This window comes from Salvia hispanica, chromosome 3 (assembly GCF_029641045.1).
Source record: "Salvia hispanica isolate PSC_SH4W2 chromosome 3, Shi_PSC_v1, whole genome shotgun sequence".
Taxonomy (NCBI): domain Eukaryota; kingdom Viridiplantae; phylum Streptophyta; class Magnoliopsida; order Lamiales; family Lamiaceae; genus Salvia; species Salvia hispanica.
Window position 1 is genome coordinate 21,904,772 of NC_142694.1, and position 18,497 is coordinate 21,923,268.

At 36.2% G+C, this 18,497-nt stretch overlaps 3 protein-coding genes across 3 annotated transcripts; 1 reads left to right on the plus strand and 2 right to left on the minus strand.

Moving 5' to 3' along the window:
- The first annotated feature begins 4,285 nt into the window (after positions 1-4,285).
- LOC148930372 (uncharacterized) lies at positions 4,286-5,249 on the plus strand. The gene is made up of 3 exons (XM_089066447.1): positions 4,286-4,499; positions 4,640-4,690; positions 4,930-5,249. Exons 1-3 carry the CDS (start codon positions 4,286-4,288, stop codon positions 5,247-5,249), a joined length of 585 nt encoding a protein of 194 aa, XP_088922573.1.
- A 1,985-nt stretch (positions 5,250-7,234) lies between these two features.
- LOC125216529 (large ribosomal subunit protein uL3-like) lies at positions 7,235-7,968 on the minus strand. The gene is made up of 2 exons (XM_089069479.1): positions 7,691-7,968; positions 7,235-7,493 (listed from the first exon to the last, which is right to left on the minus strand). Exons 1-2 carry the CDS (start codon positions 7,960-7,962, stop codon positions 7,235-7,237), a joined length of 531 nt encoding a protein of 176 aa, XP_088925605.1. The 5' UTR covers positions 7,963-7,968.
- A 7,477-nt stretch (positions 7,969-15,445) lies between these two features.
- LOC125209529 (protein FAR1-RELATED SEQUENCE 5-like) lies at positions 15,446-18,225 on the minus strand. Its single transcript, XM_048109128.2, has 3 exons — positions 18,180-18,225; positions 17,024-17,786; positions 15,446-16,862 (listed from the first exon to the last, which is right to left on the minus strand). Exons 1-3 carry the CDS (start codon positions 18,223-18,225, stop codon positions 15,446-15,448), a joined length of 2,226 nt encoding a protein of 741 aa, XP_047965085.2.
- Positions 18,226-18,497: the final 272 nt, after the last annotated feature.

An 18,497-nucleotide genomic window follows, 5' to 3' on the forward strand; every position in this document is an offset into this window, starting at 1 on the left:
CTATCAAACGGAGGGAGTATTATTTTTTCGCCCTATTCAAAATGTCCATATTTATTTTTAAATTTATCTTACTCAAGATGTTAACAAATTAATTTCTCCTCTCGCGTCATTAAAATATTCAATCACCTTTCATTCTGCTTTTTCATACTCAACAACTTTATCTAAAGTACTTCCTCCGTCTCACATAGTTTGTCACATTTTGACTGGACATGATTCTAAGAAATATAATGAAAACTGAGTTGAAAAAATTAGTGCAATGTGAATCTTATTTTTATATATTAATTTTATAATAAAATATGAGTAGGAATGAATTAGTTAAATATAAGATTTACTATTAAAAATATAAAAAAATGAAATGACATAACAGGCAGACTGAAATGGAAATGAAATAAACTATGGTCTATGAGGGAGTAATTACGAAACGGGAAATGAAAGGGGAACCGGATAGGGAGGCGGTTGGGTCCACGGGAGTTCATAAAGAGGCGAAGAGCACATGCGGTCACATGAATCCCTAGAACCCATGTGACCCTCCCCTTCTATCACGCCGCCACGTCTACTCTTTGAGCCCCACAACCACCTTTTGCTTCCATTTCATTATTATCGCTTATTTGTGCTTCCTTATCTAACATCATTTCATTATATGGATATTCTTTTTATCTTTTAATTATTTTTTATCTCGCCCGTTTGCGCACAGCCCCGGAAATTACTATGCCCGAACGTACATACGTAGTGCCATCGATCTCGGCGAACGATCGCGCTTCTGGTATACTTCTTTTGTTGTGTTCTTTGACTCATCATGTTCATCATAAAAATATACTTTGTATATAAATTTTATTAGAATAGCATACTTTGAAAACAAAACTATCCTGGTGGTGGGCGCAAAATTTCGAATCTGATGATTTCAAATTACTATTATTTTTTAATATTTACCTCAATGCAAGTAGTTGTAGTATCAGTGGTAAGAAAGCTGTGAGATATATAGTAGGAGTTGATTATAGTGAATGACAAATAATAAAAGGGTGATGACAATATTTAAAAATACATATGATCATTGTCGTTAAGAGTAACATCGAGATTGTTATGAATATTTATAACGAGATTGTTATGAATATTTATAATGTCAACTAAGTACTATGTATGTATTGTTTTTTATAATAACCAAAATTTTTAAAATGATTTATATTAAATAACATTAATAATAAATACAATAGCTATTAAGAGAATAACTATTGCAAAAGTGTGCAATTTGGAATTAGTAAGTGTTAACAAAATTTATTATTGCAAAGTGTATCTATTTGAAAAAAAGGAAGTGTTAGTATATGCATGAGAACTAAATTGTGCAAGAATTAACGCCCTTCATAGATTCGAACTCGGATCTCTCCAACGAAAGACTGAAATGTCAGCCACTTGATCTAGCTGAAGTACATATAATTTTGGTGAACAAATATATATATATAGGGTGCGTTAGGCTCCTTTGCACCCTAAGTGTCCTATTTCCTTCTTAATCTCAGTCCTTGGATCCTTGAATTGGATGGTTGTGATCAATGCATTATTAGTCTATAATGTTGCATTATTAGCCGTTGTGCATTATTAGAATGAAAATGTGCATTATTAGTCTATAATGTTGCATTATTAGCCGCTGTGCATTATTAGAATGAAAATGTGCATTATTAAATGACACGTGGCATTAATCTAACCGTCAGATGACAAAATCGTGGGGCTAGGATTAAGAAGGAAAAAGGACAAAAGATGTGAAAAGGATTTGAATACATCCCTATATATATATATATATATGGTCTTGTTAGGATGAGATTTTTGGGCATAATTGAGAAATGAGATGCAATCTCAGCCACTAATTCACAAGATTAACTTAATGTCAACAGCTATCACATTATGTCAACACGGGGGTATAATTGTCTTTTCATTAAATTGTATTTGAAATCATTATCTAAAATCCTCTCTAAAACTCTAGCTGCAAAGTCTTCAAATCTTCAACATTCAAATATTCAAATCTTCAAATCTTCAACATTCAAATATTCAAATCTTCAAATCTTCAACATTCAAATCTTCAAATCTTCAAATCTTCAACATTCAAATCTTCAATCCTCAACATTCAAATCTTCAAATCTTCAACATTCAATAAAATAACACTTATTAAAATGTCAACAACTAAAAAATAACACTTATAATTCACATATCAATATCGAGAATATCTAATGTCAACAACTCGTATTAAAATGTCAACAACTAAAAAATAACACTTACAATTCACATATCAATACCGAGAATATCGAATGTCAACAACTCGTATTAAAATGTAAACAACTAACAAATAACACTTACAATTCGCATATCAATATCGAGAATATCGAATGTCAACAACTCGTATTAAAATGTCAACAACTAACAAATAACACTTACTATTCACATATCAATATCGAGAATATCGAATGTCAACCACTCGTATTAAAATGTCAACAACTAACAAATAACACTTATAATTTACATATCAATACCGAGAATGTCGAATGTCAAAAACTCGTATTAAAATGTCAACAACTAACAGCAAACGTTATTTATGTCAACTAGGGGGTATAATTATCATTATCGCACGATGTCAACTACAGAGACATTATGTCAACTACGATGTCAACAACAAACGTTATTTATGTCAACTACGATGTCAACAACAAACGTTATTTATGTCAACTATAATGTCAACAACAACATTTTTACAGATATTTTTTACATATAATTCATGTCAACAACAATGTTTTACTTATAATTTATGTCAACAACATTTTTCATAAAATTTATGTCAACGACCTATATAACTCATGTCAACAACAAACGTTATTATTTCAACGAGCTATATAATTCATGTCAAGAATAAACATTTTCATGTCAACGATTTATATAATTAATGTCAACAACAACATTTTACGTATAAATTATGTCAATAACAATAGTTGACATGAATTGTTATGTAGTTGACATTAAAATTTTAAAAATAGGCAGAAAAACTCCCATTCCGGAACGAGAACAAACTCTCTTCCCTCTCTCACGTTTTTGGCCTTCTCTCTCCTACCTTCTTCATCCCCAACACCTCTCTCTCGATTTCTACCACAAATTGGACAGATCCTAGATCTCCAAAATAGAACACACCTTCACAAAATTAGATACACTCAAGCTCAAGAAACCCATTGTTTCTCCAAGTTGCTACTCTATCAGAATCGACGCCGCAGCTGTCGTCAGTCCAGATCCCCTCTGCGTTCACGTGAATTCAAAATGCCAGAGACGAAACGGAGACCAAGGCAGAGGAGATTGACTCGCTGGAGGTGAAGCGATCGGGGAAGGATCTGCTGGACGGAATCGACGAGGATTCCGATCTCTGCACTTCCATCCACGACCTCGACTTGTTCATGAAGAGCTTCGAGGAGGAAATCACTGCATCTCCCACTTTCGGTCAAGGATCCGGAGCGGCTGAGGAAGAAATCATCGAATCGGTGTCGGATTGCGGCGAATCCGGAGAGGTTGAGGAAGGAATTGTCGAATTGGTATCAGATTCCAGCGAATTGCGGCCGGATCTAGGCTATCTGCTCGAGGCGTTAGACGACGAGCTAGGGATTCCACCTCTGGCGGCAACTCCGGCGAGGAAGGAGTTGGTTGGATTCGTCTGTGTTAGGATGAGTTTTGAGAGGATGAGTAGCTGAATAGCACAAGCTTAAGAATCTAATTAAAATCATGAAATTACCATTCTGCCCTTTCATAATAAATTAATCTAAAAATATTTTTTGTGTGGCAAAATCTGGACCACTCATTTAATAAAAATGCGTATATATATATAGGATTGTGATCAATTGAGATTATTTCGGCTAATTGAGAAATGAGATGCAATATCAGCGACGCATTTTTATTAAATGAGTGGTCCAAATTTTGCCACACAAAAAATATTTTTAGATTAATTTATTATGAAAGGGCATAATGGTAATTCACATCCATCTCTCCTCTTCTCAAAATTCATTTTTTTCCAAATCGCTACCACCAATCGCCCTCCATCTTCATCTTCATCCCTCCAATTTCGCCGACGACAATGGCGATTGCCGCCGCCATATCGCTGTTGTTGATCGTCGTCAAACACTACTCTCGTTCACCAGCGTCGTCTTCATCTCTCAGTTTCTCCTTTTCGTCAATTCATGAAAATCTAATCTTCGCTTCTTCTCCGTCTATCTGTACGCAATCGGCCGCTTCTTCACCTGCTCTGGCCTGACCGATTCTTCCGACGATGAAACCGAGGCTGGCTCCTTCTCCGCCGCAATGTCTCCATCACCACCGCCTGCAGGTACGACAAATCGTCGATCCGCGCTTCCTCGAATCCGTTGCCTTCTCCGACGACGCGGCGGAGCTCGTCCTTCGCCACCGGGTGGCGGAGGAGCTCCACCATCGCCCACTCGATCGTGCTATTGTCATCTCCGATCTAGCGAGGAATAACTCTTGTGGTACATTGAATCTCAAATCGATGAATTAGGAGTTTAATTAATTGTTTAATTCAATCAATTACCATGATGATAATGTGGTGTTGATGATCTTCATGATTAGAAGCAACTAAATCCTTCTGACTATATCTCAATTTCATCAGCAACAGTTGTTCTCAATTTCAGACCTGTCTCACTGATTTTGAGTGTTGAAGGTATCCTATGTTTTCAATTGAATACTTCTACAGTAAAGAGAGGTTTTGTTTCTACATAAATTTCCTAGATCTGAGGCTTCTTTATTCGTTTGGATATACCAGTTGTTTTGCTTTGATCTTTCTGCAAATTTCTTCTTTGTTTATTAATTTTTGTTTGGCTGAATTGAATTTTTTATGCAGTTGTTCAGATTTCAAGAAATCTTGTTGCGTTTGCCTATGAGTGAAGGTTCAATTCGTAGGAGAAATAGGAGTACACTTCATATTCGGTTCAATTCGAATCTTCCCAACGCTGTTGGTGGTGGAGCTGCAGCGGCATCGGGTCGGTGTGAATGCGATTGCGTGGGCGCCGCATAGCTCCTGCCACATTTGCACGGTGGGAGATGATTCGCAGGCTTTGATTTGGGACCTCTTGTCGATGGGGCAGCCGGTGGAGGACGGATTGGTCCCGATTGTGGCGTACACTGCCGGGGCAAAGTTTGAGCAGCTGCAGTGGTCGTCTTCACAGCCAGATTGGGTGGCGATTGCGTTTTTGAACAAGCTACAGATTCTGAGGGTATGAGTAGAGTAGATGATGATTCTATTTGTGAATTAGTGGTGCTTTACTGACCATTGTTGGTAGCCAAACAATGTTTATTTTATACAAACATTGTTCAATTTTGTTTAGTCTTTCAACTCTAATTGCAGTTTCTTGATTGCACGCCAATAGAAGTCGTCCTCGGTGAAAGCTGTTGACATTTTGCTATTAATTATTGACATTTGATGTTCTGGCTAGTGATATATGAATTATAAGTGTTATTTTAGTTGTTGACATTTTAATAAGAGTTGTTGACATTTGATATTCTGCCTATTGATATGTGAACTATAAGTGTTATTTTTTAGTTGTTGACATTTTAATACGAGATGTTGATATTTGATATTCTGGCTATTGATATGTGAATTATAAGTGTTATTTTTTAGTTGTTAACATTTAATATTCTGGCTATTGATATGTGAATTATAAGTGCTATTTGTTAGTTGTTGACATTTTAATAGAGTTGTTGACATTTGATATTCTGGCTATTGATATGTAATTATAAGTGTTATTTTTTAGTTGTTGATATTTTAATACGAGCTGTTGACATTTGATATTCTGGCTATTGATATGTTATAAGTGTTATTTGTTAGTTGTTGACAGTTTAATAGAGTTGTTGACATTTGATATTCTGGCTATTGATATGAAATTATAAGTGTTAGTTTTTAGTTGTTGACATTTTAATACGAGCTGTTGACATTTGATATTCTGGCTATTTATAACTGTTATTTTTTAGTTGTTGACATTTTAATACAAGCGGTTGATATTTGATATTCTGGCTATTTATAAGTGTTATTTTTTAGTTGTTGACATTTTAATATGAGCCGTTGACATTTGATATTCTCGGTATTAAATTGTGGATTATAAGTGTTATTTTTTAGTTGTTGATATTTTAATACGAATTGTTGACATTTAATATTCTCGGTATTGATATGTAAATTATAAGTTTTATTTTTTAGTTGTTGACATTTTAATACGAGTTGTTGACATTTGATATTCTCCGTATTAAAATGTGAATTATAAGTGTTATTTTAATACAAGTCATGTCAACTACACTTTCAAATCATGTCAACTATACGTACAACTCATGTGAACTACACGTACAAGCCATGTCAACAACAATTATAAGTCATGTCAACTACATATACAAGCCATGTCAACTACACGTACAAGCCATATCATGTCAACTGCACATATAAGTCATGTCAACTACAGTACATATCGTCTCAACTCCACATACAAGTCATGTCAACTATGGTATATAATATGTCAGCTACACGTACAAGCCATGTCAACTACACGTACAAGCCATGTCAACAATTATAAGTCATGTCGACTGCACTTTCAAGCCATGTCAACTACACGTACAAGTCATGTCAACAATAATTATAAGCCATGTCAACTACACTTTCAAACCATGTCAACTACACGTACAAGCCATGTCAACTACACGTACAAGCCATATCGTATCAACTGCACATACAAGTCATGTCAACTGCACATACAAGCCATGTCAACTGCACATACAAGCCATTAGCTTCTCCAGTGAATCTGCAACCCTACCATGGACTCTCAACCCTATTTATAACCCCTTCCTCCACCCACAAACACAACAGCAGGGGCTTTTGACTATTTTGTAATAATTTGATATTTGAAAATTTTGTATTCTTATGTAAAGTTGATATGATTCAATGACATTTGTTTCCAGCCCAACTTGACTCATTCCTGCTACCTTATTTCTTTATGTCATGTGCCACAGCATGCAAAGTTGAAAAATCTACGAGACAATTGGGTTAAAAAAACAATTGGAAAGAATGAAAAATCAATCAGAAGATTACAACTCAATACAACAATGCAACTCTCACAAATTATCACGAAAAACAAGTTGAGAAAAAACTAAGCTGTCCAAGACTAGTGCAAAAATGAGCCAACCATTAGATGTCAAATAATGTAATTACTTTCCAGTAAATAATTTATGCCTTGACCCGACCATAATACTTCAGCTTCTCCTCAGTGGTCTGGAAACATCCATGTCCAAACTTGGATGAGGTATCCACAAACTTCAGCTTAATCTCCTCGAGGGCAACACGAGATGTCTGTTTGAGGAGAGATTGACGAAGAGTCACAACACTTTTCTTAGGACCCACACACCCGCATTTGATCATCAAGTAATCATCCTTTACTACACCATAGTGAGGGAATCCACCTATTGGTGTAATATCTTTCTCAGTCCTGCAATCAATCAACATACAAGTCATTAGATAAACAAGAAAAACATAGTATTTCCATACATTAGATTGTACTTGGATCTGTTCATTCACAAACTAACAAATCGTTATTTGTTTAAACTGATATGATCAATTTCAATGGAAAGAATTGACAGATGGAAGTATATATAATGCAAATTGCAAAGATGCTAGTGTTGGAACCTGTCAAACTCAGTAGAGGATGTGTGTTCTTCTTTCCCAACCTTGCCAAGCTTATAGATCTTCTTATTCAGTTCAGTTCGATGTTGGTATCCATTCTGTCCAGCCCTAGCAACAGTGAAGGAAACTCTAGCAGGATGTCTTGCACCAATACAGACGACCTTACGAAGTCCCCTGTGGGTTTTGCCGGGAAGCCGGGTGACTCCCCAACGTGTAACCACACCTTCGTACCCTTTGCCCTTTGTGACACCAATAATGTCAATCATCTCATCCATCTGGAAAACAGCATCAATGGGGACCTATTTCTCAAAGAAACCATATGCAAAATCAACCTTTTGTGCTATAGTCCCACCATTCACTTGTATCTCCATCATGTGTGCCTTCTTTTGCTTCAATCCCTTCATTTTTCTTATCTGTACAATAGCAATAGAAAACTTTAAACTTATAGTCAAATTTGATGAAAAAAATAATTAGTGATAAAATTTCAAAAAAAGGAAATTAGTTTATACCTTAGTGTGAGCCAGGACACGAATGACGCAAGAATATTTCTTCAATTTCTCCAGCTGTGCCTGGGTGTGTTTCTTCCCCTCGTCAGTCTCCAGCTTCTTCGAGTATTTGGAAAATGCCTTCTTCATTGACTTGCACCACTTCTAGTAGAAACTTCTCTTTACCTCCTCACTCAAGTGCTAAGCCCAAACTGTATTTAGGCAGCGAAGACTACGAGGAGTCTTCACATACCCAACGACACCAACAATTACCATAGGTGGTGTTTTAATCATGGTGACAGCTTCACATGTCTCCTTCTTGTGAAGTTCTGCAATAAATATTTCAATACAGAATATTCACATTTCGTGCTTTCAATAAAACTTTAGCCTAGTTCAACACAGAATCTCTGTAATATAATGGAGCATGTCTACCACTGGAATGACAAACAAATTAGAAGTCAGTAGGAATGCACATCAATTCAAATATCAACAGATTTGCATTTATGTGAACAAGAAATTATCATGATAGCAACAAAGAGTATACATGATATCAATAAATTCTACATAGAATGTCAGCAAATTTGCATTTATGTCAACAGAGTATAATTCCCCAACAAAGTACAAAAAAGTCATGTTAATGAAAATCAAACCAAAATACCTTCAACATTCATCGACGTCAACTCTGAATAAGATGAAGAATCCATCAGATAACACCTTAGACTTTGATTATGAAGTGTACTAGAACCTAAAAATGAAAAAGCAAAAAAAAAAAAAAAAAAAAAAACTGTTTAGGAACAAATTTGACTGGGCATCAACAAATAAAGCATAAAAACAGAATCGAAGTCGATAAAATCAACCTAAAAACTTCAGATTCAACCAAACTCCATCGAATTAGTCGTCTGTTGTTCAAAAATTCTTCAATTTTCGGATGAACGACGATTTTGAAAATTCATCAACCTGAAGAAGTCGCTTCAACCACCGCCGATTTGGAATGTCGATTCTCTTCGATCATTGCTTCAGCCGATTCAGCTACAATCGTCGCTTCAGCCGATTGTCTTCGATTTTGCTTTTCTATCGTCATTGCACAAAACTGTTCGATTTTGCTCTTCGATTTTGAAGGTCTACGAATTGAAATTTGAAGATCAGCAGATTTTCAGCGAAATTTGCAGGTCTTCGATTTTGAAGGTCTTCGATTTTATGAAGATTTGTATGAAGATTTGTAGGTTTTTAGCGATAGTTTTAGAGAAGATTTTAGAAAATGGTTTGAAATATATTTTTATGTTTTCTGCCTTTTATTAATGAAATTACAATTATACCCTTTTGTTGACATAATGTGTTATCTGTTGACATTACATGAATCTTATAGATTAGTGGCCCATATTGCATCTCATTTCTCAATTAAGGTAAATAATCTCAACCTAACAAGATCATATATATATAGGGGTGCACTAGGGTGCCACTATAGTTAAAATAACATCATACCACCAATATCCACCCTTAGATCCGGAAATCCAACGCTCAAGATTTAATTTCGTGAACAGAATTGAGATTGCTGTCTAGTGTATACCGAATTGCAGTCCGGGTCATTTTAGTCATTTCAATCAGATTCAAATTAGGGTTACCCCCAAATTCGCCTCCATTCTCCAAATTCGCCTCTCTCTCTCCCCAACTCTTCTCTCTCTCCCCGACTGCACCTCTAGATCGCCAAATCTCCAAATCTCCGATCAAAATCTCATCCCGCCGCCTCCACCTCTAGATCCCGCCGCCTCCAACTCTAAATCCCGTCGCCTCCACCTATAAATCCTACCGCCTCCGCCTCTATACCGTGTAACTTCAATTTCCAGCCACGACTACACCGTGAATCGCGCAAATTAGGGCTAATTTCTGGAATTCCGAACGCCTATAACAAGTAATCGGTGAAAATAGTTCACAAGGTATGTTAATTGGATTCCGTTTAGGGTTGAACGAAATAGGTTTCCAGAATGTTACTTTGTTGTGAATGCAGATTTATATATGTGTATTATTCATTCAATTGATGCCTTGTTTAACGTTTCGATCTGAGGTTTTAGTCTGTTTTTGGTGATTTTCGAAATTCTATAGCTATTTGCTCCATGTATGAGGGTTTTTTACACGTTGTGACAGACTATTGTGATTTTTTGTCTATTGAATTAAGTATTGTTGAACTCGAAGTGGATTGCTGATTTGGTGATTTGCTTAGTTAGTGATTTGCTTGTATTAATGTATAAAGAGGTTATGTTACTGCATGATTCATTTTGTGGATGATTTGGATGTTATTGGTTTAATGCAGTGTAAAGACAAATTTAAATGGCAAGAAAAAGAACAAGATCACAGGTAGAAGAGGAAGAATCTAGAGGGGATACAAGTGAAGCTGAAACTAGAAGTAATCATGAAAATATGAATGAGGAAGAAGAGGAAGCTGAAACAAGCACGAGAATAAACACGAATGAAGAAATAAGAGGACCTGGAGGTGAAGGTATTGTGAAAAATATTGCAGTATTACTTGTTATATATTGCAGTGGGTCATTTATAATAATGCAGTCTTATTTGATATATATTGCAATAGTCCATTTAGAATACTGCATCATGATCTTGGAGTTTTCAATATTTACACAATTGATTTGGATTATATGACAGATCTTTGTCTGACAAAATTAGTCTATATATGTGTTAGTGCAAGTAACAAAATAGATAACAGTGTTTACTGTATAGATTAAATGAACTTTTGCTAATTTTAAATTCTGTTTCAAGTGATATTAGTTATAGCAATTATTGATAATTCATACCTAAATCATGACATGATTAGATACTTATCATTCTACTAGTTAAAATGAGGGACCAACAAATAAGATAATTTATGTCATATTGTTATGTTACTTCTTATACATTGCAGTGCAACATTTAAAATAATGCAGTCTTGTTTGTTATAGATTGCAGTGCAACATTTAGGATAATGCATCATCTTGTTGTTTTGCATGCTATATTGCTTTGTTTAATGGTATATATTGCTGTATTCCTTGTTATACATTGCAGTGCATCATTTAGAATAACGCATCATCATCTTGCAGTATTTGTTGTTCTATATTGCAGTCCATCATTTATAATAATGTAGTATTGAATTTTTTTTTTTTTTTTTGTAGTTTTGATAAGATTAAACAAGGGTGTGAATGCCCTGCTATTCAGATTAAAGCCAGAAATATTTGGAAATACCATGGAGTATCTAAATGGAAAGCAAAAAAGGGATATAATTGACCTGGGGTTTGGGGCACTTCTGAATTTCAAGTTAAATTTCATACCTCCAAAACTGGGATTCTGGGTTGCATCATACTTCAATCCCATTGCTTGTGGGTTACCTATAGGGGGGCCAGGGACAGAATGCAGGCACATCGACGAAGTTAATGTGCATCTGACGCTTGGCCTTCCTAAAGGAAAAAATCGTATTGAACGGAAACTCCGGAAGCATGATTTGTCGTGGATGGAAGCCGTTGCAAAGTCTCTTAAAAAACCAAGGAAAAATATATATGTTGATGACATTGCCATACTGATGTTGAATGAGGTAGATGGTGGTGACCAATTCAAGAGACTGTTCTTGGTGCTCATGGAATACTGTTTTATAGAGACCCCAGCAGATGGACCTGTTATCCCAAAGATCCTACATATCTTGGATGATTTGTCAATCATCCATGAATACAATTGGTGTGAATACGTCATCAATGTTCTGTTAGATGTGCATAACAGATGGCTGAACTCCTCTAGCAGATACTACACTGGTCCAATAGTTTTCCTTTATTGTAAGTGTAACTTTCTTTAAAAAAATTTAAAAAAATGCATATACTAAAGTTTTTTATGCTTCTGTATGTCAGGGATGTTATGTGGACAGGATGATAGTAGGAATAAGAACAGTTGAACGACGTTTTCCATCAATTAACATGTGGGAGTTGGAGGCGTTAAAAGCAAGAGAAGCCCTAGAGATCAATGCTGGTGGATTTGGGCTGGGTTATTATGATGACAGAATGCCACAACAACTTGTTGATGATGACAAAGCATTAATCAGAGCGCAAGAGCAACAAATCTTGGATGAGGTGAATGATATGGCCGGTCCTTCAACTTCAGCAGAAACAAAGCAGCAACACAACGAGGAAATATAAGCAAGGCAATTTACTGCTGATGTCTATCGTGCTGGAAATCTTTTGGCTGATGGAATATTCAAGTTTGCTGCTACGTTACATGCACCACCAGAGCACATACGTGGAATGAATAGTTTTAAGGTAGCATCTGCAGCGGGTTTAATAATGCTGACTAATGGAAAGAGAGAGATGAGACGGATGAAAACAAAAGATCAAGTTGAAACACTTGCTCAAAATTTGGATGACGAGGATCTGCAAAATCCTGACTGGCTGGCAGCAATCGAAAAAATGATGAGTGCTCTAGATAAAAAAATTGAATTGGAAAATTATATGCCTAATTGGAATCTGTTTGATGATGATGACCGTCAAGTAAGTTTTTCTTATTGATAACAATATTTGGTTTATATATATTGTATTTGAAATTTCACTACACTTTTGCAATTGGAGATTGTTCATAATGATGGTTTTATGGATATGCAGAATGTGCAAGAACAAGGTGGCCAGTCGAGAGGTGAGAAATCACCTGTTGCAGATCAAAGTCGTGGAAAGGAAAAGATGGGTGATGCAACTGAAGCAAGGAAGGAGCCTTCACAGGCTACGTGCCCATCGAGCCCAGCTGCAGCTGCTGCAACAAATGAGCCTTCAAAGGATAAAACTGATAGTACATCGGCTCCTGCAGAGGTATGATATACATTGCATAACACAGTTTGAATTGTTGCAGATTAGTATATTATATATTTCACATTATAATGCATTTGTGTTTGTGGCTATTGTAGAATGTCTGTGAAGAACCTTTGAAACCTCCACAAGGAGTGAAAACTGCTGCTTCAAAGGACACGCAAAAGGCTGATGCTGCATCAAATGTGAATGATCCTTCCAAAGAAAAGGAGGAACATGTATATAATGCATCTTGCCAAATTATACTATGCATTCTTAAGTTTAATAATTTTAATATTGTTTGCTGTAATTTCCAACAGGGACAAAAAACAATCTACACCCGTAACAAGACAAAACATAAAGTAAGTGATGCGACCAAATCTCCTTATGCCGTGCGTGCAGTTACAATGTCAAACAAACTGACGGGGGATGAGAGGGAACTGTATTTTTGGATGATGAGCACTGAAATCAATCCCACGTACGTTTTCGTATAAAATTGTTTTTAATACCAAGTATTTATTCAATAATTGTACAGAATGATAACATCCTACATTTTGTAACAGGGAGCTGATTGTATTCAACATCAACAACTTCAAAATTACTCATGCTCAACTAATGTCAATGTTGCCATATGCAAGGATCCATGTTGCAGTCATAGATGGGTGGAGTTGTTACTTAAATTTGAATGAAAATTTCAAGTCCCGTACATCACCCAGCAGATTGTTTATGTCTACTTTCACCTCCGTATGTCTCAAACACTTAATGCATATTAGACTTCTCGTATGGTTGTCCTAATTCTTATTTTCTTTGGATGCAAAGTGGTACAGTTGTGGAGCCAAAGACTGATTGGAGCAATGATCAGACAAAGGAGGTCTTTCATGAAAGAATCATTGATGAGCTGAAGTATATCCAAAACTTCAAATGGGAAAATTACAGTCTGGTAATAAACTATCAATACATTGAACTACAATATGTTTCTTAGTGGAATGCAATTAAATATGCTCATTATTATGCACCAGGTTTTTTTCCCTATATATGCAAACGACCACTACTATGTGGTTTGTTTTGATTTCTTGAAAGCAACAATCAGCGTGATAGATAATGTTAGATCAGAAGAAGCTGATGTTGGGGTTAGATATGGCGACCAAGTCTATAGGCTGGTAAGCAAGCAATGTTATATATGTTATTCTGCAATATACAGTATATAAATATGCAAATATCATCAACTTGACAATGCTTATTTAATAAATTGCAGATAGATTTCTTTGTCTACACTCTGGAAAAGTATGGTTGTGCTAGCTATGGTCGCATGCTCCAAAAAGCAACTGTGAAGGTTCTAGAAATGAAATGGAGTGCTAAAGAAGACACTACAGATTGTGGCCTGTATGCAATGCGCCATATGGAGACTTATATGGGCATGAAGGTCACTGACTGGAAATGTGATCTGACAAACAAACAATCAAGGCCTCTGCAGCTTCTTCGAGCCAAATATTGTACAGCAATGCTGTATAACAACAACAATAGGGCCTTTAGGTGTGTGTCAAGACTTGCCTCACATCAGTATACAGAGGCAAAAAAGACAAGACCGATTGATGTGGAGAATATGGCAGCGGAGTACAAGAACAAACCATCTTGGCATGCCTCACAATGAAAATAGGGCCTAAGGCTGCTGCAACAATGAAGTTTTGGATGTTTGCCATGAAGTCTTGGATGTTTGAATGAACTTGTGCTGAAACATTTAGTTTTATAGTTTTATTTTGGGGTAGACAATGTAACTGACTTAAATCCATAATTGTTTTGATGGCAGTTACTCATAATATGGTTGCATGCTTCAGATTAAATACAGATCATATTAGTTTCTGGGTGTAACAAAGTGTTTAGGACCTATTTTGATTTGAAATCTGAGATTCAGTTAGAGCAGGGAGTTCTATTGGGAAATTATTGCAGTGTAAATGTCATGACTTTGCATAAAAGAAACTTAAAAGAATCATCTAGTGAATGAAATTAATGGAATTTGAGTGAACATTTCTTTAAAGTCATGTGATGTTTTCCTAGCACTTGAAAGCTAATTATGCTTTGGTTGTAGAGAATACTGACTGACTTTAAGGTTGTGTACCACCTAGCTATACTCTCGTTCTATTAAACTACATCAGAAAGAACAATTGTAACAATAATATGTAAACTGCAATATTGTTTTTACATATTATTGTGGTAACACAGCAATATTCATTGAATAAGACTGCAATATAGTACTGTAAAATTTTGTAATTAAAAAAGATTGAAGTTAGACTATTTAATGGAATAAAAGGCAACTAGGAAACAATAGTATAAAATTAATAATAATGAAGGAATAGAAAGAAGAAAATAGTGTGTCTGCAATCGTTTCATTAGACTGCAATATATCTACCCTAATACTGCAATATCTTCTGTATAAGACTGCAACCTAATAATGTAAAAATGAACTAACAATTTTATTTTCCCATTTGTCGACCACAGTTCCTAGAGTCATGGTGACCAAATTCGCCACATTTTTTACACTGACGCAATGGTTTGCTGTTCAACTTTATAGCCTTTTCCTTCGCGGACACCAAACGGCTTTTGGAATCACTTTTCGAACCTTTGGTGGACACAACTGATGGTGGTTGTACTCTAACCACAGCTGGCTTTTCAGCAAAATAGAAATCTTTAACTGGCTTATCTTTGTCTCCTGAAGATGGTTCATGGATTCTTGTCATAAGACTCTTCCCAAGCTCATCAATTCCAGCTGAAAACAAATCAATAATGTCACTATCAGCATCAAATTTTTTCATGTAACTGAAAAATATGTCAGCAACTTTATTCTTTGACTGTTGCTTTGGATCTGATAAAAGTTCAGGATCTGTCAAACATCGAGCTGGTCCACGAATAGCATCAGCTAAGGCAGTCTTCAACCACCTCACATGGAAGTACTTATCAGGTATAACCTTCAAAAACCTGTTCTTGAAAACCAAAAATATATGACTACAAAGAATTCCCTCTCTCCCAAACAATTTGCAAGAACAGGAATACGAATCCTCACTGGTCGTGTAGGTAACAACCCAAGATTTACTATACTTGTCCTTTATTGTGGAGATCTCTAACACATCATCTTTCAACAAACCATCAGTGCTACAATGGTGCAATGCGTCCACTATCTCACGTTGCACTCTCTTGAACATGTGATCAGTGTACTTTGTTGCAGCATGCCTTTCTAATAACAACTGACTGGAGAACGGTGGTATAATAGTTGAATCCATATAATCTAACTTCGAGCTAGAATTTCTCTGTGCAGCCAAGGCATGATCAAAATTCATGATGAACTCAACTAGATTGGAGCGAGGTCTGGTGAATGTTTTATAAAAGCTATTCTCAGACTTGGAAGCAGACGTCGTCCTAATAAGAGACCCCATGGGAAAGTCTCTAAAATAGGCAGGGACCCACATCTCTCTGTCGCCAAACATTGTTACAAACCACTCGACATGAAGAAGCTCATAACGCTCCATTATCCCCATCCATGAATCTTCAAACTCTTCCGGCTCTAGTACCCCAGACCACACACAAGCACTGATCTCTTTTTTCAACTCTTCATTTTCTAGATATCTCCTTGGAATTTTGTCGGTAAGTTTAAGCATAATGTGCCACATGCACCATCTATGCTTTGTATCCACCAAAACATCACGAATAGCAGCTCTCATACCTCTATCTTGGTCAGTAACAATCATCTTAGGAGCTTGACCCATGGATTCCAAAAAATGCTTGAAGAGCCAAGAATAAGATTCTGTGCTCTCATTGGATAAGAGTGCAGCTCCAAATGTGACTGGCTTTCCATGGTTGTCCTTGCCCGTGAAGGGTGAAAATATCATGCAATACCTGTTTCATACATATAAATGGTAGACTGCAATATTAGAGTCCAAAACTGCAATATAATACACAATAGACTGCAATTATTAGAGTCCTAATCTACAATGTTATCCAAACAGAAACCTAACACATGGAATGCAAAATTTATATATAAACGAACAAGGCATTACCTATTGGTATTGTATGTGGAGTCGAAGGAGACAACATCACCATACAGTTGATAATTCCGCTTAGATTTTGCATTGCACCAGAAAAGCGCTTTCAACTCTTTTGAACTCCCAAGCTGATAGTGATATGTGAAATCAGGACATGCCTTCTTTTTCCTCGCCATTTCATCTAACAACATTTGTGCATCAGAACCTTCAACATAAGTTTTCAGACCTTGGACATAATTCCTAAGTTCTGCCACGGTGATTCCAACAGTGTCATAGCCGCCCAAGAACTCATTCAAGAATTTGAATGTCATGGTGGGTCCAATATTGGCTTTCGTGCAGTCCCATATGAATCGCCTGTGTACTTCACCCAACCTACGGTTAATATGCATGTAACGTCTAAACGGAAGTTCAATCATACTATGATTGTGAACTTCCACAAATTCTTGAACAACATACCCCAAAAATCCAGCCTCAAATACATACTTCAGTGATATTCGCGCCCTACATTCACACCTTTTGGATGTGCGTCTACGTTTGGTTATAAAACCCTCTTGTGCATGCATCTCATCCATTTCAATTCCCAGCTTCAATCCCTCTCTGTTACAAACAAGATATTGCCACGTAACAACATCTCTAGTAGATTTAATTCCACGTTTACGCACATCGAAACCAGTTTCACGACCATAAGCTTCATAAAAGGCAATACCCTCATCTAATGAATGGAATTTCTTACCAACATAAGGACGGAGTTCGTTGGGGCATGCTGGCACACATGCAACTGGATAAAAAGATAAAACATGAGGCAAATTAGTTCAGATACAATTGTCTGCAATAAACGATAAGGTGAACAGCAATGTGATACACATAAACCAGCAATTACTACAAACTATACTAAACAGAATCAGAATCACCAGAAACAGAGTATTGCGATGAGATCATAGGTTAATACTCTGCATTATACTTTATGAAATCGAACATTACTCCTCTACCAATATTGAACAGAAATAGAAACATACTCTACTAAACAAGTATTCATCGAAAACTACTCTTCAACAAGTATTGAACATAAACAGAATCATAATTTTTCAAACAAAACATCAATAATCGTCATCAAAATTCGTCATCACAATTCGTCATCATAATTTTTCCAGCTAAACATGTCGTTACTCACCTTCAGGAAAAACATCCAAATCAAAATTGATGATCGAGTCGCCCATAGATCTTCAGAAACCTATGAAGAGAGACAACGATTTGGAGATTTCTCGGTTCTCAAATTAGGAATGAAATTGAAAATTCGGAATCCAATTGCAGAAAACGAATTGTGGAGAAATTGAATTGCTGAATATGGATCAGAAATTGAAGAGTGAAATTCAGCTCAGTTGTTGATGTTGAGAATCCAATTGCAGAGTGAAATTCAGCGTGAAATTGAGAATCTGGATGGAGAATCCATCGATGAATTGAGCGTGACTTTGAATTGATGAAGAAGAAT